This window comes from Marmota flaviventris, chromosome 2 (genome assembly GCF_047511675.1).
Source record: "Marmota flaviventris isolate mMarFla1 chromosome 2, mMarFla1.hap1, whole genome shotgun sequence".
In the NCBI taxonomy this organism is placed as follows: Eukaryota; Metazoa; Chordata; class Mammalia; order Rodentia; family Sciuridae; genus Marmota; species Marmota flaviventris.
In genome coordinates, this window is record NC_092499.1 from 16313862 (window position 1) to 16338601 (window position 24740).

Genomic DNA, 24740 nt, shown 5'->3' on the forward strand with positions numbered 1-24740 from the left:
AGAAAAAGAAAAAGGTCATATGTTCTTTCTCCTAGTATACACATACTCACATTGCTCTTCTCTGTTCTGCAGGTGGCAGGACATTGCTAACATGTCCCACAACAAGTCCTTTTTTGCATTAGAGCTGGCAAATAAAGAGGAGACCATCCAGTTTCAAACTGTGAGTAAACAGAACACTTCACTCTTCATGGAACACTTCTCCTGAAAGTTAATAAGTTAGCATCTCTGTGGGCTTTTGTGTGTTTGGAGGGGAGGGTAGTATTAAAATTATACTATTTCATAATTTTATAAGCCATTATAAAGTTTTATAACATAATATTTTACAAGGTGACACTTGGCAAAAAGTAGTTGCTCGGTAAATATTTTTGAGTAAATGAGTTTTTGAATAAGTAAATACTGTCTGATCCTCCTGATCTTTGAGACTAAGCAAGTGAGAAAGTAAAGACCAGTATCTGAATCCACGGACAAAAATGAGTGGCTCTTCAGATCTGTTATTTAACAGCTATTTATTTATGCATTCATGACAAAGGCAATGTTTAGTCACTGAAACAAATATTTTTATAAAAAGTCTTTGAATATATTTGTCAAGAATGAAAGTTGATATTTTTATAAGTTTTAAATTTCCAAGTCATTTTGAAGCTGTTTAATACCAGACTTACACTGTTACAAAAGATATTTTTTTTTTGTCTTCGCGTCATTTAAATCCTACTTTAGCATTCATATGATAGGCATAGTGTTAGAAAATGAAAGAACCAGAGTGTGTGGAAAGTGACTTTAACATAGTGTCACCCAAAAGTGTCTTGTCCTCAGACAAACTCTGCATTAAAAGTATCAAGTCATGTGTGCTTTCATGCTACTTTATGTATATTTTGTTTGCCAGGAAGACATGGAAACAGCAAAATATGTATGGAGACTGTGTGTCGCTCGACACAAATTTTACAGATTAAACCAGTGTAACTTGTGAGTATCTTCTGCTCATAGAAATTGTAGAAAATAATAAAATTTAGGAATTTTAATTTTGAACCTTATAGTGTTGCTTAAAAAGGCAAATTTTACCAAATCACAGCTTTTTCTGACACTTTTTAAAAGCTCTTTATTTATGTTGTATATTAAAATGACATCTCCTATATCTAAGTTTGGTTTTGGACCAACTTCTATTAATTAGTTATTCCTCAGAGATTTCTTTCTACAAGTTATTTGAACCATTCTATTCTCAGAAGCTAAAAAATTGAATATTATCCTTTTTTAAAAATCACTGCTCTGGTCAGCATTTTAGGTAAAGATTACTCAGCTTTTCAAACCATTTTAACAATTTATGCCCCTTCTTCCTGGTGTATGTTTTTAGTAGCCCATGTGGGTCTCCCTGTCTGCTGGATGTTCCCATGAGAGAACAAACATGCCGTGGTGTTCTACGTGTCCTTCACTCTTCCCTCCCCTCTAGTCTCAGCAGGTGTCCTTGCTTTTCTTTATAGCGACTTCTTTTAAAGAGTTGTGCATATTTGTTCTCCCCTTCCTTTCACCCTGTCTCCCTGGGCCACCACTCTAGTGACATGCTTGTCATGGTCAGATGACCGTCACCCAGTGGTCATTTCGGAAGTTCTCTCCCACTACATCCTGCAGCCCTGAGCACTGCTCCTGGGTTTCCTCCCTCCAGGCCGTTTCTTCTCAGCCACTTTGCTGGGTGAGTGCTGAGACTCCTGTCCCTCTCTCCTCCTTTAGGCCTTATCACCTGGTCTCAGGCTTACCTACCAGCAGTGCATCAGATTTTACCTCGAGTCCTGCCTTTTCCCTGTGTTTTCTCTCCACATCCCACTGCCTACTTGACATGTCCCTCTGGGTACCCATGAGGCTCATCAGTTTGCTCTGTTTAAAACCAGACCTCTTCATCTCTTGTCCGCTTCCTGCCCCAGACCTGTTTCTTATGTTGACAAGTGACAGCACACTAAACACAGCTACTTGCTCAGACTCCAAACTCAGGAGTCAAACTGGATTCTTAGTTCCTTTCATACCACATCCCATTCATCAATAAGCCCAGCTGCTCTACCTTCAAAACAGATCTGAAATCTGACCGTGTGTACCACCTCCTCTGCTAACAACTTTATATCAGCCACCATTGTTTCTCCTCTGGGGCACTGGAGTAGCTTCTGACTCGCTGTTTCTGTGCCTCCCCTGCCTCTAGCTTATTTTCCATAACTCAACCTGAATGATCTGAGTTTAATGTGTGTCGGATCCCCTCACTCTTCCTAAACCTCTCCATTGGCATTCCATCTAACTTACCATGTGTACCATGCTGGACGTGATGTGGTCCTTGCCTGGCTCTGACCTTGTTTACTGACCCTCCTCCTTGCTCACTCTGTTCTATCCACACTAGTATCCTTGCTGGGCTGTGAGCATGTTTCACCCCTGGGGATGGTGTACTTGCTTCTTTCTGCCTGGAATGTTTGTTTCCCCATCTCTTCTCCTGCCTCCTTCCCCTCATTACAATCACATTCAGATGTGATCATCTTCAGAGGCTGTCTCTGATTACCCTGTGTCACCCTCCTCCAATATTATCTGTCTATATTTATCCCTTACTCCTGTTTTATCCTTTTTCATAACATCCAACACACCTGACTTTGCATATTCATTTGTTTGTTAGTTATCTGCATCCCCCATTGCACGTAAGGTCCACAGTGATGCACAGGGACAGACACTCTTCCTGTCTTAACCACTGTATTCCCAACACCATGCACATGTCCAGCTCATTGTAGGCCTTGATGAATTTGTTGAGTGAATCTACAGAGACGGATGTTAAGAGCTGTTTTGGGGGATGTCTGTGATGCTGTAGGATCCGTTAGGAGAAAGGTGCCTAACCCAGAACTCCCAAGTTAGGAAGTTAGGAAAGTCTTCCCAGCACCCTGACATCTAAACTGAGACTTGAAAGGTTTCACTCAATCGTACAGCTTTTCTATTTTGGGGGGTTAGGGAGTACTGGGGATTTAACCCAGAGGCACTTAACCACTAAGTCATATCCCCTGCCCTTTTAAAATTGTTTTTGTTTTGAGACAGGGTCTTGCTAAGTCACTTAGGGCCTCACTAAATTGATGAGGCTGGTCTCAAACTTGCAACCCTCCTGCCTCAGCCTCTGGAGTCACTGGGATTACAGGCTTACACCACCGCACCTGGCCCCACAACTATTCTTTAAGCTATCCTCTCTCCTCTGGACTAGGTAGCTGCCTCCCATCTGGCCTCCCTGCCTGTGTCACTTGTTTCCATTCAGTCTTCTGGATGGATAAGCAAAAGATGTAGCACGGAGGCTCTTAAAGTTACAGGTCAGGGCCAAATCTGAGCACATTCCTCTTCTCCACATCTCCCTGGCTACAGGATTAAGTGCCGACTCCTGTGGTTCACCATCTCTGTTTTGTATTCCCTGGCCCAGCCTTGATTCTGGCTCCCAGAACCCATGGTTTCTAATCGTGCTTAGGCCTGTCCTAGCCCGGACCTTTTCTGGAATGCCCTTCCTCCCCGTGTCTGGCGCATTCATAGTTTATTCTCTAAGATTTAGTTTTAAATGCAGCATTCTGAACTTTACCAAATGTCTAGTTTTCTTAGTTCTCACTAAGTTCCTTTTTTTTCTTTCTTTTGTAACAATGATTCAAATAATACATAACTAATTCAGTAAATGCTTGTTCTGGGTCAGACATCATGAGGAGGACTTGTATCTTCTTTAATCCTTATGGTCACCCTGTCTGGCACATTTTTATTGCTGCTTCTTTATTGATGAAGACTTGAAATGTCTTAGCCTTGCTATTAATCTAGTATGCGGAGTAGCAAGACTAGAGCCTGTGTTCTCAGCCTCTGATGAGACGGCTAGCGTATTTCATGTCTGCGTTTTCTTGTAGATTTGATTTTTGTCTTTTTTGCCTATGGTGCTCCATGAGAATAGGGGCTCCTTATTCATCATGTCCTGTGCCTGGTAGGTGAGGGCTTAGTGAACCATGGAAACCCGAGCGAGACAATAATGGGAGTCCCAAGGGAGAAGAGCCCTTTTACTCTTTTTCTGTTTCTCTTGTTGCCTATTAGAAATTGGGGCCAGTGGTGAGTCTTTTTAATTTTTTAAAATTTGTTCTTTTTAGTTTTATATATGACAGTAGAATGTATTTTGACATATCCTACACACACGAATATAACTTCTCATTTTTGTGTTTGTACATGATGTGGAGTTACACTGGTCCTGTACTCATATATGAACATAGGAAAGTTATGTCTGATTCATTCTACCGTCTTTCCTATTCCCATGGGTGATTCTTCTTCTTCTTTTTTTTTTTTTTTTTTTTTTGGTACTGGGGATTGAACGCGGGCACTCGACCACTGAGCCACATCCCCAGCTGTATTTTGTATTTTATTTAGAGACAGGGTCTCACCGAGTTGCTTAGCACCTTGCTTTTGCTAAGGCTGGCTTTGAACTTGTGATCCTTCTGCCTCAGCCTCCCCTGCCGCTGGGATTACAGGCATGTGCCACCACATCTGGCCCAGTGGGTGAATCTTAAGAGGTCATTTTGTGAAAAAGAAAGACTGTGGAAGGGCTTTGAGTTTCACATGGTGTGAAAGAACTGGTTAGGAGTGACAGTTCAAAGAGAATTGGCAGGGTCATCCATTGGGATGGAGAACCATCCAGTGATTAGAACATGGGTCCTAGGCCTCCTCTCTTCCATGTTCTCCCCACCTCCATGTTTGCATTTGAGTCCCTACCACTGGTTCAGGGATGGGGTTTTAGTAAGTACTGACAGGGAGGAGGAACCTCAATTTCTTTGTGGGTCTGGACAGTCTTTTCTGCTGACTGGCAGCTTTGGAGTCCTGCGTGCATTTCTGTATGAAAATGCTCCCCTCTGGTGGTTAGATACAGGGGTGCCACTAGTCCAGAATCTGCATTTGGGAAATAGTGGAGAATCAGTCATTTTGAATAAATCATAGGCATCCATGGTAGTTGGTAGTTAATACCTTTTTTAAATTTTTTTTCCTTTGTTATTACTGGGGATTGATCCAGGAGTGCTACCACTGAGCTACATTCCTAGCCCTTTTTAGTTTTTATTTGGAGATAGTATCTCACTAAGATGCCAAAGCTGGCCTTGAACTTGTGATTTTCCTGCTTTAGCTTCTGAGTAGCAGTTAATACCTTTTTTAAAAAATATTTTTTTAGTTGTCAATGGACCTTTAATTTATTTATTTAGATGTGGTGCTGAGTATTGAACCCAGTGTCTCACACATGCTAGGCAAGCGCTCTACCACCGAGCCCAATTCCAGCCCCAGTTGATGGCCTTTTTAAAATTTTTTTTATTTTTTTAGTTGTAGATGGACACAATACCTTTATTTTATTTATTTTATATGTGGTGCTGAGAATCGAACCCAGTGTCTCACACATTATAAGCAAGCACTCTACCACTGAGCCACAACCCCAGCCCCAGTTAATGCCTTTTTTAAAAAGCTTTTTTTTTTTTTTTCAAACTATCACCTAATAATTCAGAGGGAAAAGCAATGTGGTAAATGGTGTAGTCTTAGAAATCTAATATTTTTGGAATGTTGCTGTTCATTGACAAATGTGAATAAAATGACACTGATGTTGTCCTTAGATGCATATATGTGTATATTAATCTGTTTAAGGGAAATCTAGAGTAATTATCATTATTATTATTATTTGCAGTACAGGGATGGAATCCATGGGTGCTCTATCACTGAGCCATATCCCCAGCCCTTTTTATTTTTTTATTTTGAGACAGTGTGTCACTAAGTTCCCTAGGCTGGCCTTGAAATTATGATCCAAGATTACAGGTTTGTGTCACGTCACCTGGCCAAATTTTGTTTTTAATTTCTATATAGCCAGTAGATTATGGACGCCCATTTCTATGAGCTATTCCTGTGCAAGTATTTATGATTCATTCTGGGGGAAATGGATATTTTTCATTGTGCATACTGTTTCCCGTGGAAAATAAATTAAGCTTTTAATATTAGCTTTTGATGTTTTCCTGGGTAAGAAAACTAAAAGTCTCAACAAGGACTATTTAGTCACATTTAATATTATAATGATTCTGAAGTATTGGTAGACTTGTTCTCACGATCAAATTGGTAAACTCTGATGTAATGGACGGTTAACAGAACTGCAGCTAGCCTAGACCTGGACAGTGGATTCTGGACTCAGTTCAGGCTTGGGCTACTGGTGGCTCAGAGATGGTGTCTACATGTGTAGAAAGGATGTCTTCACTAGAGCCTTTCTTCACCTGAGCCCTAAGTTATGATGTAATGGTGTTAGGGCCTTAGATGACTCATCAAACCTTGGCCCAGTTGAGTATTTATACAGTGGTATGGTCCAGCATTACTCTCTACCCCCAACCCCAAACAAGGTGCTTTACATAACAGAATCATCTCTTTATGTGACTCAAGCCTTAAAAATGTTAGATAAACATCCCCCCTTATAAAATGGGGACAATGGGCCTTGACTTAGCATTCTTTTAGGGTTGGATTAGGAATTAAATGAGATAATGATGTTAATCAATTAGGTAGGGGAAAAAAAAAACCTCTCTATTTCACCCTAAGCCTCAGAAGTGGTCATCCTATAATCTATATAGAAAAAGACTGGGAAATAGAAGGATAGGAGGACTCTTTTTTTTTTTTTTTAAAGGTACCAGGGATTGAACTCAAGGGCATTTGACCACTGAGCTAATTTGTATTTGATTTAGAGACAGGATCTCACTGAGTTGCTTAGCACATCGCCATTGCTGAGACTGGCTTTGAACTTGCAATCCTCCTGCCTCAGCCTCCAAACTGCTGGGATTACAGTAATGTGCCACCACGCCCAGTTAGGAGGATTCTTAATGTAGGGACTGTTCCTCTTTTCTCTCAGTGGCTGTATTTTCCAGCCTGTAAAAACCAAGCCACAGATGGCCTCTTTAAGAGATTTTCTCTATAGAAACTTGGATTCCAGCATGTCGCGACCAGCATGCTGCTGAGAGAGTTGGTGAATGTTCCCTGTAATTTAGGGCTGGTTATGGTGAATATAACTGCCAGTGTCCACCTCTGTTCTGGAGATTTTTGTATCAGGTGACAGGCTGGCATAGGCCCTGCCTGGAAGGGAAGAGGGGCTGCCCTGTCATCTTCAAGGCTGACTGTAGGCTTGAAGAGACTAGGAATTCTGGAAGAAGATGGAGCACCCCTCTCCCCTGCTAGTCCTTGACCCTCAGAGGTACGGTAAGGACCCAGTGGCTGTGGGATGGTAGTGGGGGTTAGGAGCAGCAGATGGTGGGATTTCTCTTATCCCTCCTCAGCAAAGCATGGGGACTGGCACCTCAGGTAGAGTCAGAGGCAATTTCCCTTTCTGAGCAGGTCCCTGTGTAGATGAAGGTCACTGGAAAAACACATGTGTCATGGGGGTTAGGATGAGGCTGGTCCCTCCTGCCAGCGGTACTCCAGTTACTTGAGATAATCTTTGCCATCCTTGCCCCTTTCTCTGCCTGCAGTGTCAGGGAGCTGCACCTGGAGATGTAGCAAGTGGGGCATCTCGGAGCCAGACCAGTTGGTTGGGCCCCCACACTTTTTTTTTTTTTTTGGTGCCAGGGATTAAACCAGGGGTGCTTAACCACTGAGCCATATCTCCAGCCCTTTTTATTTATTATTTTGAGACAGGGTCTCACTAAGTTGCTTAGGGCCTTGCTAAGTTGCTGAGGCTGGCTTCACACTTGCAATCCTCCTGCCTCAACCTCCAGAGCCACTGGGATTACAGGAGGGTTCCTGGCTAACCCAGTGCTCTTGAAGCACTTTGGACATGCAGCTCTAACCTGCCCTGGAATAGGGAGGGAGAAGAGCTTTTGTTCTTCCTTACCCTTATTATAGAAAGTTCAGGAAGAAAGTCATTGAGGTAAATGTTCTTTAGATACTTCTACCATCCAACACTGTTTTTGTACATCAAAATCTCTCCTCTTTGCTAGTTATAAACAAATGAATGAATGAGAGAAGCTCACAAAGTGGAGTCAGACAGCGCTTAGAAACATGAGCTTAACTGTAAGTGCTCGGTAATGAACATCAACTTCAGTTCCCATTCACTGGGTCATTAATTTGTTCAGTACACATTTGAGGGTTTCCTTGTGTGCCAGGCAGTGTGCTGGGCACCAGTGGTACCATGGTATGTCCTCTTCCTAAATTAGTTGAAGTTGGGGAAGGGATAAGACAAAAAAATTATTAGAGGCTATCTGAAAAAAATGACACACTGGCCTGTTTGAATTCTGGTTCTGCCACTTGTATGCCATGTGACCAGGAGTGGCTTACTTAATCAAGTATCAGTTTCCCATATGTAAAATCAGGATAATAACTGGGGCTCCCTGATGGCATTGGTGTTCAGATGCCATGAGATAATCACGTACATTCTTAGCACAGTTTCGATTAGCATTATCATTTATTTTACTTTGATGGGCAGCCTTTTCTCTGCCCTCCCTTCTCACCCTGCCCCATATTGCCTGTGTGGGGAATCAAATCCAGAGAGATGCTCTACCACTAAGCTACATCCCTAGCCCTTTTTAGTTTTTATTTTGAGAGAGGGTCTCACTACATTGCCCCACCTGGCCTCAAACTGTGATCCTTCTGCCTCATCTCCCAAGTCACTGGGATTGCAAGCATGCACTACCACACCTGGCCTGGCAGCCATTTTAAATTGTCTTCTCTTGTGTGTACATTCCAGTGATTTCTTCTAAGAATTTTTTTTAGCTGCCTTGTTTTTAGTGCACCCATGAGTATAGAAACCATCCCCCCAAATTTGGAAAGCACTCCAGCAGTTACAGCATTTTTGTTTTATGTGCTAAGTTGAGGATGGCTGTTCTCAGAGTGAACTGTACATGGAAGAACTGTGCCAAGGAGAAAGAGGTTAAACTATTAGAACTGATGATGAGGCGCCTGGCTCAAACAATTTGGCAGGTAAAAAGCTGTACTAGACTGTTTTGTGTTTAGCAGAACTGTGTGCTGCAGTGGTGAGGACAGTGTTCGCCTCCACCCTGGGTACTGCCAGCAAGATGCCAAAATAGCTAGGATGGGTGGAGTTGCTCCTAAGCTCTGTATCCTTGGATTTTTTTTTTTTTTTTTTTTTTTTTAATGTTTAACACAAGTTTTATTTTTGCCCCAGGCTGGACAACTATGTCATGTTGTTGCTGTTTGTCGCTAGTGGATCCTACCAGCAACCCTTTCTCCCCATTTTTGAATTTATATCATTTTAAGAGTTCAGTCCATTCAGACATCGAGTCCTGGATAGATTGAATATGAAGTTCATAGGACCCAACCTGCCCAAACCTAGCCTTGGTCATAAGGATAACAAGAGGCAAAGTAAATTTCAAAGTGACAAAATGCAGTGTTTTAGAAATGCAATTAAAGAGTATTCTAAAAATAGCCCAGAGGCCCTGTGCAGACCTGCCTCACTAAGGAGAGTACTAGAAGGATGGAGCAGGCTTTGGAAAAAGACATCTGTTTTCCATCAACAACCTGAATACTTTCCAGTGATTCAAAAAGGAAATTACAGAAGTCAACCTGTAAAAGCAGTTAAAGTCATCTGATATTAATTCCTACTATCCACTAGTTTTCTTTTGTCTCAAAAGTTTTGTCAAAATAAGCTTAATATTCAGGGTTTCAATGGATACTAATTATTAGAATGATCAGAATAATGTTAATTTAGAAGACAAGAGGCTTAACATTATGATAAATTCTCTGATTAAAATGGGTTGAATTTTCATTTTGTTATGATGGCTTTTCTAGTAATTAGTCCTTAGAGCATTAACTTAAGGTCACAAAATATTTTTGTAGTCAGTAATTGTATGTCACATAAGCCCATGAGCCAGGAACAGATGGTAAAGTTTTTAAGAAAAGTTCCTTGGCACAGTTGCTTAAGTTATCAACAAAGCCAAGAATCCAGTGTATTTAGGTTCCTAGATCTTATTTGCAATAAAACTGAACACACACAGGAAAAATAAAAATCTGCTTCGGTTTAAAAACAATAGTTAGAAATTAGCTTTTCTATTTCTTGTTCCTTTTTTATCTAATTGTTTATTCAAAAATTGGATCTGTGTGAATAGTTTAAAATCTCAAATTATCAGGCAGAATTCCTTAATACACTCAGTTACATTAAAAAAATATATGTATTTAAAATCAATTCACTGGGTGCAACGATGCATTCCTGTAATCCCAACTACTTTGGAGACTGAGTTAGGAGAATTGCAAGTTTGAGGTCAGCCTTAGCAACTTAGACTCTGACCCCGACCCCTGACCAAAAAAAAAAAAGAAATAAAAAGGGCTGGGATGTTGATCAGTGGTATAGTGCCTTTGGGTTCAATCCCAAGTACAAAAAAAAAAAAAGAGAAAAATTAGAACAGTTTCTTGCAAAGAAAGGTAAATGGGCTTAGCACACACCCACTGAACTTTGCTTTCCCTAATTTATTTCCTTAGAAGAAATATAAATTTTTAAGTCACTAAAATTACAAACTTATCTTTTCCTTAATGTTTGGAGTATGTGGTAAACAGAATTAATTAAGGTAATTTCCATTGCTTTGGGCTTCTGGGCTGAAAGTTGATGGTCACCCCTACCAGGACTGTCAGTGGAGGCACTAGTGCAAACCCAGCCCACGGGAGACACCGGTGCTGAATCCTACTTCCCATGGGATGAGTTTGCTAGTGAAGGAGGCCCAGGTGGTGACGCCTCAGAACATGCTCAGAGGGCTTTAGGCAGCAGGAAAGGGCAGAGACCCCCCCAAAATGAGAGTTTTTTTCTTCTCTCTAACCAATCTATGATTGGTCTAGTTTGTCTTTTTGGCTCAGAATATTTTTTATTTTACCTTTCTTAGTTTATTTTGTTAGAATTTAGGAAGTGTTTGCACTCTTCTTAAAATCATCTGTTTTTATAGGCAAACTCAGACTATCACAGTGAACCCAATCAGGAGGAGGTCATCTTCAAGGTTGTCTCTGGTAAGGAGGAAAATATAATTGTTTTTTCCTTTTAGTGGTGTCATTTTCCTTAATAAAATATGCTTTTGTTAGTGTTAATTTTGAGTTTGACCCATAAAAGTATGATTATATTTGATCATTTTTATTCAAATGATGATTTTTCTATAGACTCAACATAAAATTTATTATATTAAACATATTTAAATATTAGGTCCAATCAAATATTATAAATTTTAACTATTAGTCAAGAATAATTGTAAGTTGTAAGATATTTAAATTACCTGAGGATTTTGTCTAATAAGATTGACTATACTATATAATAAGCATCCTGTATTCATCTGTTTATTCAAAGGAATTAATTTCTTACATCTTTTACTTTTTTGTTTTTTTTGGTAGTGGGGATTGAAATGAATGCTTTACCACTGGACTATTTTCTAGTCCTTTTAATTTTGAGACGGGTCTTGCCAAGTTGCTGAGGGTCTCACTAAATTGCTGAAGCTGGCCTTCAACTTGTGGTCCTCTACCTCAGTCTCCTAAGTTGCTGAGTAAGATTACAGGCATGTGCAACCACATTTGGCCCATCTTTAACTTTTTGGATGCAAATTCTCTTGTGCTATCTAATGTCCTTGGTATCGGTGCAAAAGGTTTGGCATTGCCATGTGGGGAACATGGAAATAATAGGTACAGTAAGACCTGTGTCTTCATGTTTATTTTCCATATGTTATATATTTAACCCCTTATGCAGTTTTTTTTTAATGGAGGGGAAGAATTCAGCAGAGAATTATGTTATCTTTATTGCATAGGCAATGTGTTTTAACCCTGTGTCCAACTTTTCATTTCTCAGCCTAAACCCCAGCCCTATGTGATGCCTCCCCCGCCCCAGCTGCATTATAATGGACATTATACAGAGCCATATGCTTCTTCCCAAGGTAAAGTACACAAACTCTGCAAAGCCTCACATTGTTATTACAATGAAAATATCTATGAAGACTTGGAGGTCTTGAAACCTGGATAGTTTTTGGCTGAAGTAACACCCCAAATTGTTATTAATATAGCTTGTATTTATAGAACAAGCCATTATATTCAAGTTCTTGAACGTATGTTGAAAATATGCAATATCAAATTTTATGCTCAGATGGTTCCAAATTTGATCAATGGGAACTTCTTTAAGCTGGTTCCAGTGTCCTTTAACACTCCCCCATTGCTCTCTCACTTTCTGGTAAAAGCTGTCCCAGGCTTACTTTGTTTCCTCCCTGTCTGAGACCTTCCCACCATAAAGGTTTAAACACTTCATTACGGCAGTTTTCATGTGGGAACTATAGGAAGCTATATTTATTTTTAAATATTTATTTGTTAGTTGTAGTTAGACACAATACCTTTATTTTGTTTTTATGTGGTGCCGAGGATCGAGCCCAGGGCCTCGCACGTGTTAGTCAAGCGCTCTACCACTGAGCCTTAACCCCAGTCCGGAAGCTATATTTACAACAGTGCCCCAACACTGAATCTTGAGTACTTATTCAATGTTTATTCCATACTCTGTGTATAAGTCTGTACTAAAAGCCAAGGGAGTTGGTGCAGATGAGTATCTCTCTTAGAATCTAATTGTAGGGAATGAGACAAATGTAGTTACAACTTGAATATAAAGAAAATTTCATCGCTGTGCTGTGAGAGAGCATACAGTTACTGTGCCTTTTGATGGAAGACAGACTCATTGTTTTGGGGGCATTGAGAACAGCTTTCTGGTTCTCAAGAGATGGCTGCATTTCAACAGTAAGGGAGGCAGGTCCTTGACTGACTGCAACTCTGGTTTTGGTGCATAGTGAATGCCTTGGCACAGAATGACAAAGGGGTGTTTGTTTGGCAAGTAGAGTTGTCCAGTTGCCCTATCCCATCAGGAGCCAGGAGGGAATGAAGTGTGAAGGGACGAAGGCAGATTGTGACCGTATTCTTTGTGCCACTTACATATAAGATGAGCATTTCCATGCAGTGAGGCAGGCAGTTGGGGAGACGTGCTCGGGTGTGGATCCTGGGTGTCCACCTCTGGGTGGTTTTGTATTTCTTCACTGTTCTCCTTGCACCTGCCTGTCTGTTCTTATGTGCAAGCCCCTCCCACCAAGACTCTTCTCTGCGTTGTCAGTCTCCTCCACAACCTTGGTCTGCGAATGCCCTGATTTTCTTTTTTTTTTTTTTCTCTTCTCTCTCTCCAGACGATGGTTTTAGGTTATTTTTTTCTTTATTCTCTCTTCAGATGATGGTTTTAGGTTATTTTTTCTTTCCTTTTTCACCCTGTCCTTCTGAGTGATTGCCATGTGCTGCATCTGCTTGTTGGGTAACCTTTCCTTCTGCCTTTGCTGCTGTATTGAAGCTGCCTCTCCAAGGGCCCCATCATCCCCAGGTCCTCCACACCATCAGAGTCAAACATCACTTTTCCCATTGAGCTGCCCTCCTCCTTTCTGTCAGTATGGATTGTTGTTCCCCAAAAGCCTGTCTGTGCCTTCTTCCCTCCCTTTGGGAATGTCTACAACAGTGTCACCCACATTTCAAACCCCTGCAGGGGCGACTGTCAGATCTTCATTTCCCACCCCATCAGCACTCCCGTGCTGCAGCCCCACACTTCCTACCGTCTGACAGGTTGCTGTGGCAGCTACAGGGGTTGCTGCATGTGAAGAGGTTGGCTTAGGTGGAGCACTCCATGAATGGTATTAGCTCCTGTGACTTGCTGAAAATTAAAACATTAAATTTGGATTGTCATTCTACTCTGTAAGCGGCTTCCTTTCCTGTGTTCCTTACTTCATTTTTTTGTGATGAAGTCATTCTCCTGGTTATGGATTCTGAGCTGCAGGAAATTTTTGTTTTCTTTTTTGTTTTTGGTACTCCACATCTAGTCAGTTACAAATCCTATTGCCTGAACTTCATGTGTCTTCCCATCCCCTTCTCCTTGTCTTCCTGTTCCTGAGCTGATGCAGGCTTTTTTGTTATCTTACCTCTCATTAGGTAACTAATGTATCATGTGAACTGGTATCTTCAATTTCCACTCTCCCTGGTTCATCTAACACACAGCTGCCAGCTCATCTCCCTGATATGCAAGAATATTCCTTTGCCTAGTGTTCCATGCTCTCCACAATATTCCCTTAGCCTGCTTTTCCAATCTGGTTTCCCACTGTTAGTTTGCTCTTCTCTAGCATGCTCTTCTAGGAGTGGTCCTCAACTTCAATCATGCTTCTCTGTTGTCACCCAGAATGCCCATTCTACTGTACCCTTCTGTCCACAGCCTGCCATCCAACCAGAATAGTATAGTTTATTCTGTGTTAACAGACCATTCTAAACTCTCTGGCTTTACTTCTTGCTCACATTACCTGTCCATTGTGCCCTGGCAGGACTCTGCTCACTTCAGCCTGACTTAGGGGAGTGGTGGGCTGGGGGAGCTCTTCCATCTGGAATGCTGTGGCTCATTTAGCAGGGGAAGAGACTGTAGAAGCTGGCTCTTAACTCTCCACTTTCCCTTGACTGTTACTAGTCACAGGGCTGTGCCTGGCATCAAGTAGAAGGAGGCATAATCGTGTGTGTTCTCAGAGTTGGAGACCAAGCTCTGGATGGAAATGGGACATGCCTGCCCCTCCCACAAGACCCTTTGATTGCAGTATCTTCTGCAGAGTTGTTTTTGAATATCTCTTCCATGTCTCCATCACTTAGCTCAAGCTGGAAGTGATTCTTCCCTCCTCCAGACTCTTGCCACTTTTATCTTTCCTTACTTTAATTACAGGGATTATTATGCCCACCTTCACCTCTGACTGTCCTAAATTCCAGTCATCTTTTTCCCCCTTCTGCTCTGAGTATAGTCTGTTACAGGCTCACAAATGATTTGATGATTTAAGAGGAACCTAGAAGCAGGGAAACCTGCTGGGCAGGTATACTGTGGAGACAAGGTGGAGACTGAGAAAAGAGGGACCCAGAGACTGCAGGAAACACTCAATGGCTGAGTGTTTTAGGGATAGGGAAAGCATAGCAGTGAGGAAGTTTTCACAGTGACAGCAGGAAGAATAAAGTGGGAATTAGAGTGCTGTTTCTTTGGGGTTAGGTGTGCCACCAGAATAAAATGCACCTACCAGACTGGTGAGTCACTTGGATAATCAATTGGAGCTGTTGGAGTACACAAAGAATGCTTTCCAAAGGAAACTGAAATGCAGTTAGTAAAGTGATTCAGGTGAGCTACAGATTGGCTGCAAAGAACATGGCCTCTTTCAGCTTGGGACACATACACATAGCATTGTGAGATGAGTCTCCTGATTCCGTGATCCCTGGATCCACGTCTTACTGAAAGGTGGGGACCAAGATGGGGCAGCTGCAGCTGTCCTAGTATGGTTCTTCGTGGCTTCTGGACTCTAGTGGGGTGTGCAGCCGCTGGTGACACTGTTGGACTAGAGAAAGGATATCCTGCTACACTATTGTCCTTTTATGGTGGAAATTTTATCTTCATTCTGAAAGAACTTATGCAGGCAATCTGAAATTCCAGTTAAGGAAATATTTACAGACAGTTGGTGCTTGAACTAGCATGGCCACATCCCTTACTGTGGAGACGGCAGAATTAGTGGTTCTGAACCTTGAGCAGTAAGTATCTGTGCCTCGAGTTCTATGGAATTCCAGAAAGAGCGTTTTGGATCTACAGTGAAGTACATGGTTTCAACATTCAGAAAAAAAAAGACCGTTTTGTTATACGGTCATACTCTTTTTAAAAATTATTAATTAATTAATTTTAGTTGTTGGACACAATACCTTTATTTTATTTATTTATTTTTATGTGGTGCTGAGGATAGAACCCAGTGCCTCACATGTGATAGGAAAGTGCTCTACCAGTGAGCTACAACCCCAACCATAATTATACTCGTAACATGGGACTTAGATTAGGCTAATCTTTATTGGGTTTCATATTTTGAACCTTTAAGTAGGTAGAGCCACCCCAATCTCATAGATGAGGAAGCCAAAGCTCCCAGGGCCACTCGTAGTACAAGAGAAGCCCCAGGTCATTACATTTATTTATATATTTGTTTATTTTGCTGTACTGGGGATTGAACCCGGGGCACTCTACCATTAAGCTACATTCCCAGTCCCTTTTTATTTTTTTGAGGTGGGCTAAATTGCTCAGTTGGCCTCAAGTTTGCAATCCTCCTGTCTCAGTCTTCTGAGTAGCTGGGATTACAGGTGTATACCACCATGCCTGGTTGCCCCATATTATTTTATCAAAGATTTTTATAGGCTGCACTGAAAATCCAAATTGAGGGACACTCTCAATATTTGGCTGGTGAAATCAGTTTAATAAATTTAAGAAAATCCTTAAAGTACATTTTAAACTTTTTTTTTTTTTTTCCAGATAACCTCTTTGTGCCCAACCAGAATGGATATTATTGTCACTCCCAGACAAGTTTGGATAGAGCCCAAATTGACCTCAATGGTCGAATCCGTAATGGTAGTGTCTATAGCGCACACAGCACCAGTTCCTTAAATAACCCTCAAGCGTACTTGCAGCCCTCTCCTATGTCCTCCAACCCGAGTATTAGTGGAAGTGATGTCATGAGACCCGACTACATCCCCACTCATCGGCACAGTGCCCTGATACCCCCGTCTTACCGCCCGACCCCAGACTACGAGACTGTGATGAAGCAGCTCAACAGAGGCCTGGTGCATGCCGAAAGGCAGAGCCACTCGCTGAGAAACCTCAACATCGGCAATTCCTATGCATACAGCAGGCCGGATGCCCTGGTCTACAGCCAGCCTGAAATTCGGGAGCACGCGCACTTCGCCTCTCCCCAGTCGGCCCACTACCCATTCAATTTGAACTACAGTTTCCACAGCCAGTCTCCCTACCCCTACCCTGCCGAGAGGCGGCCCGTGGTGGGCGCTGTCAGCGTGCCCGAGCTGACCAACGTGCAGCTCCAGGCGCAGGACTACCCGGCTCCCAACATCATGAAAACCCAGGTGTACCGCCCGCCGCCGCCCTACCCGTACCCAAGGCCGGCCAACAGCACCCCAGACCTGTCGCGCCACCTCTACATAAGCAGTAGCAACCCGGATCTCATCACCAGGCGGGTCCACCACTCGGTGCAGACGTTCCAGGAGGACAGCTTGCCCGTGGCCCATTCCCTGCAGGAGGTCAGCGAGCCCCTGACGGCCGCCCGGCATGCCCAGCTGCAGAAGAGGAACAGCATCGAGATCGCGGGGCTCACGCACGGCCTAGAGGGACTGCGGCTCAAGGAGAGGACCATGTCGGCCTCGGCCGCAGACGTGGCGCCGCGCACCCTTGCCGGGGGCCCCCAGCCCGGCGTCTTCGCTGAGCGGACTAAGCCCGACGAGCCCGAAGAGCAGGAAGGTGGGAGATACGGCCACAAGAAGTCTCTCTCGGATGCCACCATGCTGATACACAGCAGCGAGGAGGAGGAGGAGCTGGAGGAAGATGGGGCGCGGGCCCTCCTGGCACGGCCTGAGCCCCGGCAGCCCGCAGCCTACGCCCACGAGCCGCTGCCCGGCTGCCCCTGTGCGGCGGGCACCCCGCTGCCAGGGCCTCTGCATATTCACGAGCCCAAGCCCCACGGGGCAGAGGCGGAGCAGAGGGCGAGGGAAGGTGGCCACGTCCACGCAACCGTGGAAGCCCGGCGGCCCCGAAGGGACGGGCTGCTGACGCCCTCCATGTCCGAGTCTGACCTGACCACATCTGGGCGGTACCGAGCCAGGAGGGACTCTCTGAAGAAGAGGCCGGTGTCAGATCTGCTCTCGGGGAAGAAGAACACTGTGCAAGGGCTCCCGCCCCTGGGGGTAAGCCGCCTTCGAGCAGAGGGAGAACCGGGCCCTGCACCTGCCCTCCACATCTGCCATGTGGCTCCGGCTTATGATGTTTCTTGGCTGTTTTTATTTTAACATCTACCTCCCACCCCATGTTACTTTATTTTTGTCTTATTTAAAACATAGTTGAGTTTATCTGTGGAATTAGTAGAGACTGATAAGAGTTTTAGTGGTTTTGCTAGAAATAATAAATTGGATGCAGTGAGAAGGCTCTTTGGAATGGAAGAATGAAGGAAATGTTTTAGTAATGTGTGAAGGAAAAGGAGGTTAAGATTTCATGACTTTAGCACACCTTGATTTGCTAACTGCCGGTTGAAAACATGGTGAAGTGCTGCAGCACCCCAGGGCTCTCTCTTTTCCATTGCTCAAGTGATGTCTGGGAGAAGCCTACAAGGCTGTTCTCCTAATTCTTAATCAGAAGGTCAGAGTCTGTGAATACAATTTGAATTTCTTGGCCATGAATGGGGAATGGCAGTTTGTTAAGGCAAAAATCCCCAGAAGTGTCTTTAAAAGAAAGGTTAAGTGAACTGAGAATTCCTATATTCCTTGTAGAGAATGGCAGCTCTTTGCTGTTCAGTATAAGAAATAAAAATGATTAAGCATTTCTTTATTTGTAACAAAATGTAAAGAAGCCTTGTTAAACTTTTCAGCTGTTCTCAAAGAAATGTGCTGAGCACTGCATCTTTGCTGCCTGTAGTTTACAACAAGCCTATTGTGATACTCATTTTATAGATAAAGAAATAGACACTAAGATATTAAGTAGCTTCTCCAAGGTCATACAACTAGTGACCTGGAATTTTTGTTTTTTAATATTTTTTAATTATACATTCACATAATATATTTATTTTGTTTTTATGTGGTGCTGAGGATCGAACCCAGTGCCTCACATGTGCGAGGCAAGTGCTTTGCCACTGAGCCACAACTTCAGCCCTAAAACATGGGAATTTTAAACCCATGTTTATATCTATAGCCTCTCTTCTATACTGTTTGGCATGGAGGTATACTGTATATAATATTTTACTGAGTAATAATACTTGCTTGTTGAAGCTTTCTTATTTGTCCACTGAAACTTTCTGCGTTCTCAACCTTTGACTGAGCATTTGTGACTCAGTCTGTACACTCTAAATCATCTTGTTGCATTACTCTGGCATCCAGCTCCTCATGGCCCACCTTGCTCTCCTCATCCCTGGTATCTGAACCAAGCCAAAGTGATGTGTAAAGTCATTTGCCACCAGGGTCTTGGCAGCAGGGACTCTCCTCCCTCATCTGGGTTAAACTATACACTCAGATCCAGGGTCCATCTCAAGTATGGTTCCAGTCTAGTGTATGAAAGCCTCAAAAATACTACAAACATCTCAGTGGGCAGGAGAAAACTCAAACACTATTATAGTGTTTATGTGAAATAGATCATTATGTATAGACAGAAACTACCTAAAAACTACCACAGGTTTAAATGTGTTTTATTTTTATGTGGTGCTAAGGATCGAACCCTTAAATGTGTTTTCTTTTAATTAGTTTGGATTTGAATTTTAAGATTATTTTTAATTTTTCCTGAGGGTACAATCCTTTTTTTTTTTCTGTAATGTAAAGTCTAGTGTCTCAAGAGGACCGAGGTTGAGGGTATAGGCTGATTATTGATCTCAGAGCAGGGATAAGGGGTTTCTGTGGTAGCTTCACCCGAGCCCCTGAGCCAACAGGATGGACTCTTCTATTACAGTAAGAGATATCACTCTTTTTATGTGTGACCCAAGTACTTTCTCCAAATGATATTTGTTTTTTGAGTATAGCCCAGTAGTCAAGCGTAGATTATCCTTGTTATGTTTTAAATGGAGCCTGGCAGTTTCAGCTAAATCGGAGGTCTTTGGTTCTCTTAAAATACAAATTTTCTCTAATTAACTTTTAAGACCTGTAATACTGATAAAATGGTGCAACTGGATTATGCTTTTAAGCTGTCCCCACCACCCCTCCTGCAACCCTTGCATAAGGATTTCACTTCCTCAAAGAAAGTGGATAGCAGTTGTGGTCAAGAGGAAAGAATACCAATCCTAAGCCTTGGGTCTAAGTCTAGGCTTTGCCATTTGTTAGTTTTCTGTTCGGTTGGCTGGACCCTCAAACTTCAGCTTCTGTATCTATAACCCAGGGACAGTCTTTCTGCTTTGCCTATTTGCTTCATAGAATAATGTCCCACTTGAGGTTAGGCATGCAAAATTGCCTTCTGAATTAAATGATTCATCATAACTAATTTCAGTGAGAGATTTTTAAAAATTGTTTTGACACTGATTCCTCAAAGACACAGTTGTGTGAACTTGGGCAAGCTGTTTGTTCTCTCTGTGACTCAGTTTTCTTATTTGTAGATGCTGACCCCAGATGAAGTCCTGGCACATCAAAAGTGCCCAGTCAGTAATAACTTATTACTGTGAGGTTGCATCATACATTTTAACTTACTACTAATTTCCCAAAAGTAGAAGAGGCCAGCCTCTTGCTAAATCCTCTGACCCCTTCATGGTAACATGGGATTGCCATTATCTTGCATAATTGTTACAAAAAAATATCAAATAGACTGGTTAAAAAGGTTTAGTATTTAAAAGCACTAAAATAAATTGCAGACAAGAAGGACCATTTTAGAATTCTGTATCTGTCTGCCTCCACCTCCCGGGACTTGATTATTATCTCAAAGGCAGACTGGTTTGGGTACTTATACATCTACATAAAGATCTTCTCTTTGATGCACCCTTTAGTCTTGTGCAGTGGTTCTCATGTAAAAAAATCACTGTGCAGATCATGCATTTGAAACCATGTACTTGTCCTCTCAGAGCTAATTAAAGGATATTCAAGGCTAGTTTAGACTTTCTTCAAGTCTTTAGAACTAACCTTATAGCCAATTAACTTTATCCAGCCTAGAAGTACTGGAGCCAGCTTATATACTGGCTAACAGGAGCTGACTATGAAGTTTTCAGGAATCTTGTGAGCTAGTTGATATCACATTGGCAGTTTGAAATTGGCAGTGATAGGAGTAGTTATACTACAGAAATTGGTAAGTTCAGATCAGAACTTTTTCCTCCAGAGCCAGTTGTTAAACATTACCAGCACACCACTGTTTTCTGCACACATTAGAATCATGAGACTTTAGCCAAAGCAGGACTTTTAATCTGTGTGTCTCTCTGTATCCATCTTTCTGTTTGATGAAGCTTAGAGGGGAAAAGTTGACTTCCTGAAGGATGTTAGTCAGAGGCTGGACTTTAACCCAGGACTCTACCTCTTCCTAGTTCAGATGCCATTCTATGGGAAGCTCATGATCAAATACGAATTATAAAATTAAAAATTATTTCAGTTGCCAGGCATAGTGGTACATGCCTGTAATCCCAGTGACTGGGGGTGGGGTAGGGGTGGGGGGGGGCGCGGCTGAGGCAGGAGGATCCCAAGTTTAAGGCCAGCCTCAGCAACTTAGTATGACCCTGTATTAACAAACAAAAAGAGCTGGAGATGTGGCTCAGTGGTTGAGTGCCCCTGGGTTTTATCTCTGGTACCCCAAAATAAACAAACAAATAAATAAACAATTATTCTAGTTAACTTTTCAAGATAACTACCAATCATATTCTCCAATTATAGTAGCAGTCTTTCAGCATTTTTTTCTCCTTACCAAAATGTCCTTTTTCTTTGTTCTTGCTCTGTTATTATGATCCTGGGGTTTTATGGCCTTTTTTAGGCTGATGGAACTGGAGTAAAGTCATTTATAAGACAGAACAGAGAAAACCTTTTCTTTAAAATTGGGACTACTCTCCTTATAATTATTATGGCTTCCAAGGAGGTATAGGATATCCAAGGAGACAGCATTCTTAGATTTATATACTGTCACAAAGAAAATCATTAGTATTAATAATAACTTTAGGGAATACCTGTGTTTTGGAGGTGAAATTTTGTTGATGTTCTCTTTTACCCTATCTTCCTGATAGAGATTTCAGCAGTTTTATTTTCCTTGTTTCACATTGTGGCCTTTCTTAGGAAGTGTGATGACACATCCCAGGTCACACAGTTCTGCAACAGAACGTAGAATAGGATGTGGGAAAAAAGGGAGCTGCCGCAAAAGGCATTCAAGTTTTTCAGGATTATATATATATTTTTTTCTGGATTTTTTTTTTTTTTTTTTTTGGGTACCAGGGGCACTTAACCACTGCGCAACATCCCCAGTCCTTTTTATGTTTTCTTTTGAGATAGGGTCTCACTTAGTTGCTTCTGGTCTAGCTAAATTGCTGAGGCTGGCTTTGAATTTTTAATCCTCCTGCCTCAGTCCCCTGAGCCGCTGGGATTACAGGTGTGCACCACCATACCTGGCCTCTTCAGGATTTTTAAAATTTACATTTAAAAAATATTGTGAAGGTTTACTATAATTAGATGATTGCCTTTTTAAAGTTTTTTTTTTTTTTTGGTGGACTGCTGCTGATATTTTGTGTCTTCTTTTGAAATTTGGGAGTTCTATGAAAGAATGCTGCTTGCCTTGAGCCTCACCTTTCATTGCAACAGAGCCTTGTAACCAACTGAGTTTCAAAATCTTGTATCTGAAAGACTTATCAGGGCCTTGGCCTTGAAAGGAATGTCTTCCTCCTAATGTTTATTAAACAAATGATTTGTGAAGGACTGAAACCTCTCCTCCTTTGGCAGAGGAGGACACTCCCTTTGTCACCAGCCTTCAGCCCATTGAGATTTCTTTTCAAAGGACTGTATTGGTGTATATTTCATATATACATGTAAATATTTTTTATAGGGAATGAAAAAGACTCGAGTAGATACAAAAAAAATTGGTCCCCTTAAATTGGCTGCCCTCAATGGACTCTCCTTGTCTCGATTGCCTCTACCTGATGAAGGAAAGGAAGTATCCACCAGAGCGACAAATGATGAAAGGGTATGTACATGCAGGATGCCCTGGCTTTGTACCTTCTCTGGGGCAATTGGTAAATACTGCAAAAATGCCTTTGTGAGACGTCAATGAAATCTGTAGCATAATTTAATAGTCATTAAATGAGTGTTAAAGAACTTTCTCATCTAGGCCACAAAATTGGGCATATGTACAGCTTATGTCTTAATATCTAGTCTCAGCCTTGAATGTTGGTTTCCTGTTGTTTGTTTCTGTTCTGTACCTTCTGCAAGCCATTTGGGGCAGGTTATTGATTTTTGATGGCCTTATAGTGAGAGGATCTTTACAAATGTGTATGATTATACCTAGGAAAGAAAACAAACATTGACTGCTTTCATCATATTGAAAATCTATCTCAAGAGTAAATAGTTACTAAATTTTTCAAAACTTCCTTTGTGAGACTAGGGTATTTTTTATGAGATTTTTATGGTATAAAAATCAGACAGGCATGAAAATTCCTTACAACCTGATCCTGGAGATCATTGACAACATTTACTACTGTTTTGAGCATTTTTTTTTGGTGGGGGTACTATGGATTGAACTTGGGGGCACTTGACTACTGAGCCACATCCCCAGCCCTATATTTTATACTTTATTTAGAGGCAGGGTCTCACTGAGTTGTTTAGCACCTTGCTTTTTGCTGAGGCTGGCTTTGAACTCAGCCTCCTGAGCTGCTGGGATTACAGGCATGCGCCACGGCACCCGTCCTGCTTGGAGTATTTTTATGTGCCATTTATAAATCTTAGAATAGTTCACAGATGTTGGAACTGATTGTCCTACTCTGGAATTCATTTTCTCCAGGAGAATTCTTTTTCTTAACATGGCACAAAATTGACCATGGATTTCAAAACAAGCTCAACAAATTTCTTTAGGCCATTTTTCAAATTTAAGCAGCATTTTGCATTGTGTATGTTACCAAGAAGAATATGTCTTTCGTTCTTTTAATCCATATTGTTATGGCTTGCTAAAATTTCAAGTTTGGTTTCATGTAGAATTTTCAAAATTAGATAATACTAGATCTGAAGCAGAAAACAGATTTTAAATGTACAGTTAAAATGCAGCTGTGACATGTGAATATATTAATTTTATTCCACATACTCTATTTTGCAGTGTAAAATTCTGGAACAGCGGTTAGAACAGGGAATGGTATTCACAGAATATGAAAGAATTCTTAAAAAACGACTAGTTGATGGAGAGTGCTCAATAGCCCGACTCCCGGAAAATGCAGAAAGAAATCGATTCCAAGATGTCCTTCCCTATGATGATGCAAGAGTGGAGCTTGTCCCAACCAAGGAGAACAACACTGGTTACATCAATGCATCACATATCAAGGTGAGAGGAACATCTAGGGTGATAAACGGCACATTTAACTTGGGGTTAAATATTTAAAAATTATATTCATGTGTTCTAAAAACACCCCAGTTTTGAACCATTGTTACAACTATGTCATTACATTGTTACAGCTGGAGAATCCCATATACCAATGCTAGATAAAAAGTGCTTATCAGAGCCAAAGTGATGCCTAATACTCTTCCTGTAGGAAACCACTCTGCCCTCATGTTGGTAGCAGGGTGTGGGACATGTTATTTGCCTGGCTTTAGAACTTTGTCCTGCTAAATCTGAAGACTTTTTTCTGGCTCATAAATTCGCACAGAATCTGCTGAATTGCTAGTTTTCACCTCGTCATACACCTGCATTAGCTTTTTTGGGGGGCGCAGGGGCAGAGGGATAGGATCTCACTAACTAAGTTGTACAAACTGGCCCTCAGTTGGGATCTCCTGCCTCATAGAGTCCTGAGTCACTGGGATTACAGGCATGTGCCGCCACACCTGGCACTTTGTGTGAGATTTTATGTAACAAATATGTCTGGGCTTTTGATGGTATTAACAAAAAACATTCACTTCTGTATATTGATCAGATCCATGTTGCACAGTCTACATCAACAGAAACAGAAACTGGGCAAGTCCTCGTTATTTGTTCAACATAGCACTCTTTCTTTGTGACAACAGAGAAAAAGCTGCTAATAAATATAATCTCATATTGTATA

General features: G+C 41.7%; 1 protein-coding gene across 3 annotated transcripts in view; it reads left to right on the plus strand.

Moving 5' to 3' along the window:
* The window catches only part of Ptpn21 (protein tyrosine phosphatase non-receptor type 21), a 75965-nt gene that overhangs the window by 45889 nt on the left and 5336 nt on the right, over positions 1–24740 (plus strand). For all 3 annotated transcript variants that reach the window (XM_027931703.2, XM_071607617.1, XM_071607618.1), the window contains exons 9-15: positions 73–160; positions 881–960; positions 10908–10968; positions 11792–11876; positions 16316–17754; positions 22544–22681; positions 23804–24025. In XM_027931703.2, coding sequence (XP_027787504.2) covers positions 73–160; positions 881–960; positions 10908–10968; positions 11792–11876; positions 16316–17754; positions 22544–22681; positions 23804–24025 — 2113 coding nt within the window. The remainder of the gene's footprint in view (positions 1–72; positions 161–880; positions 961–10907; positions 10969–11791; positions 11877–16315; positions 17755–22543; positions 22682–23803; positions 24026–24740) is intronic.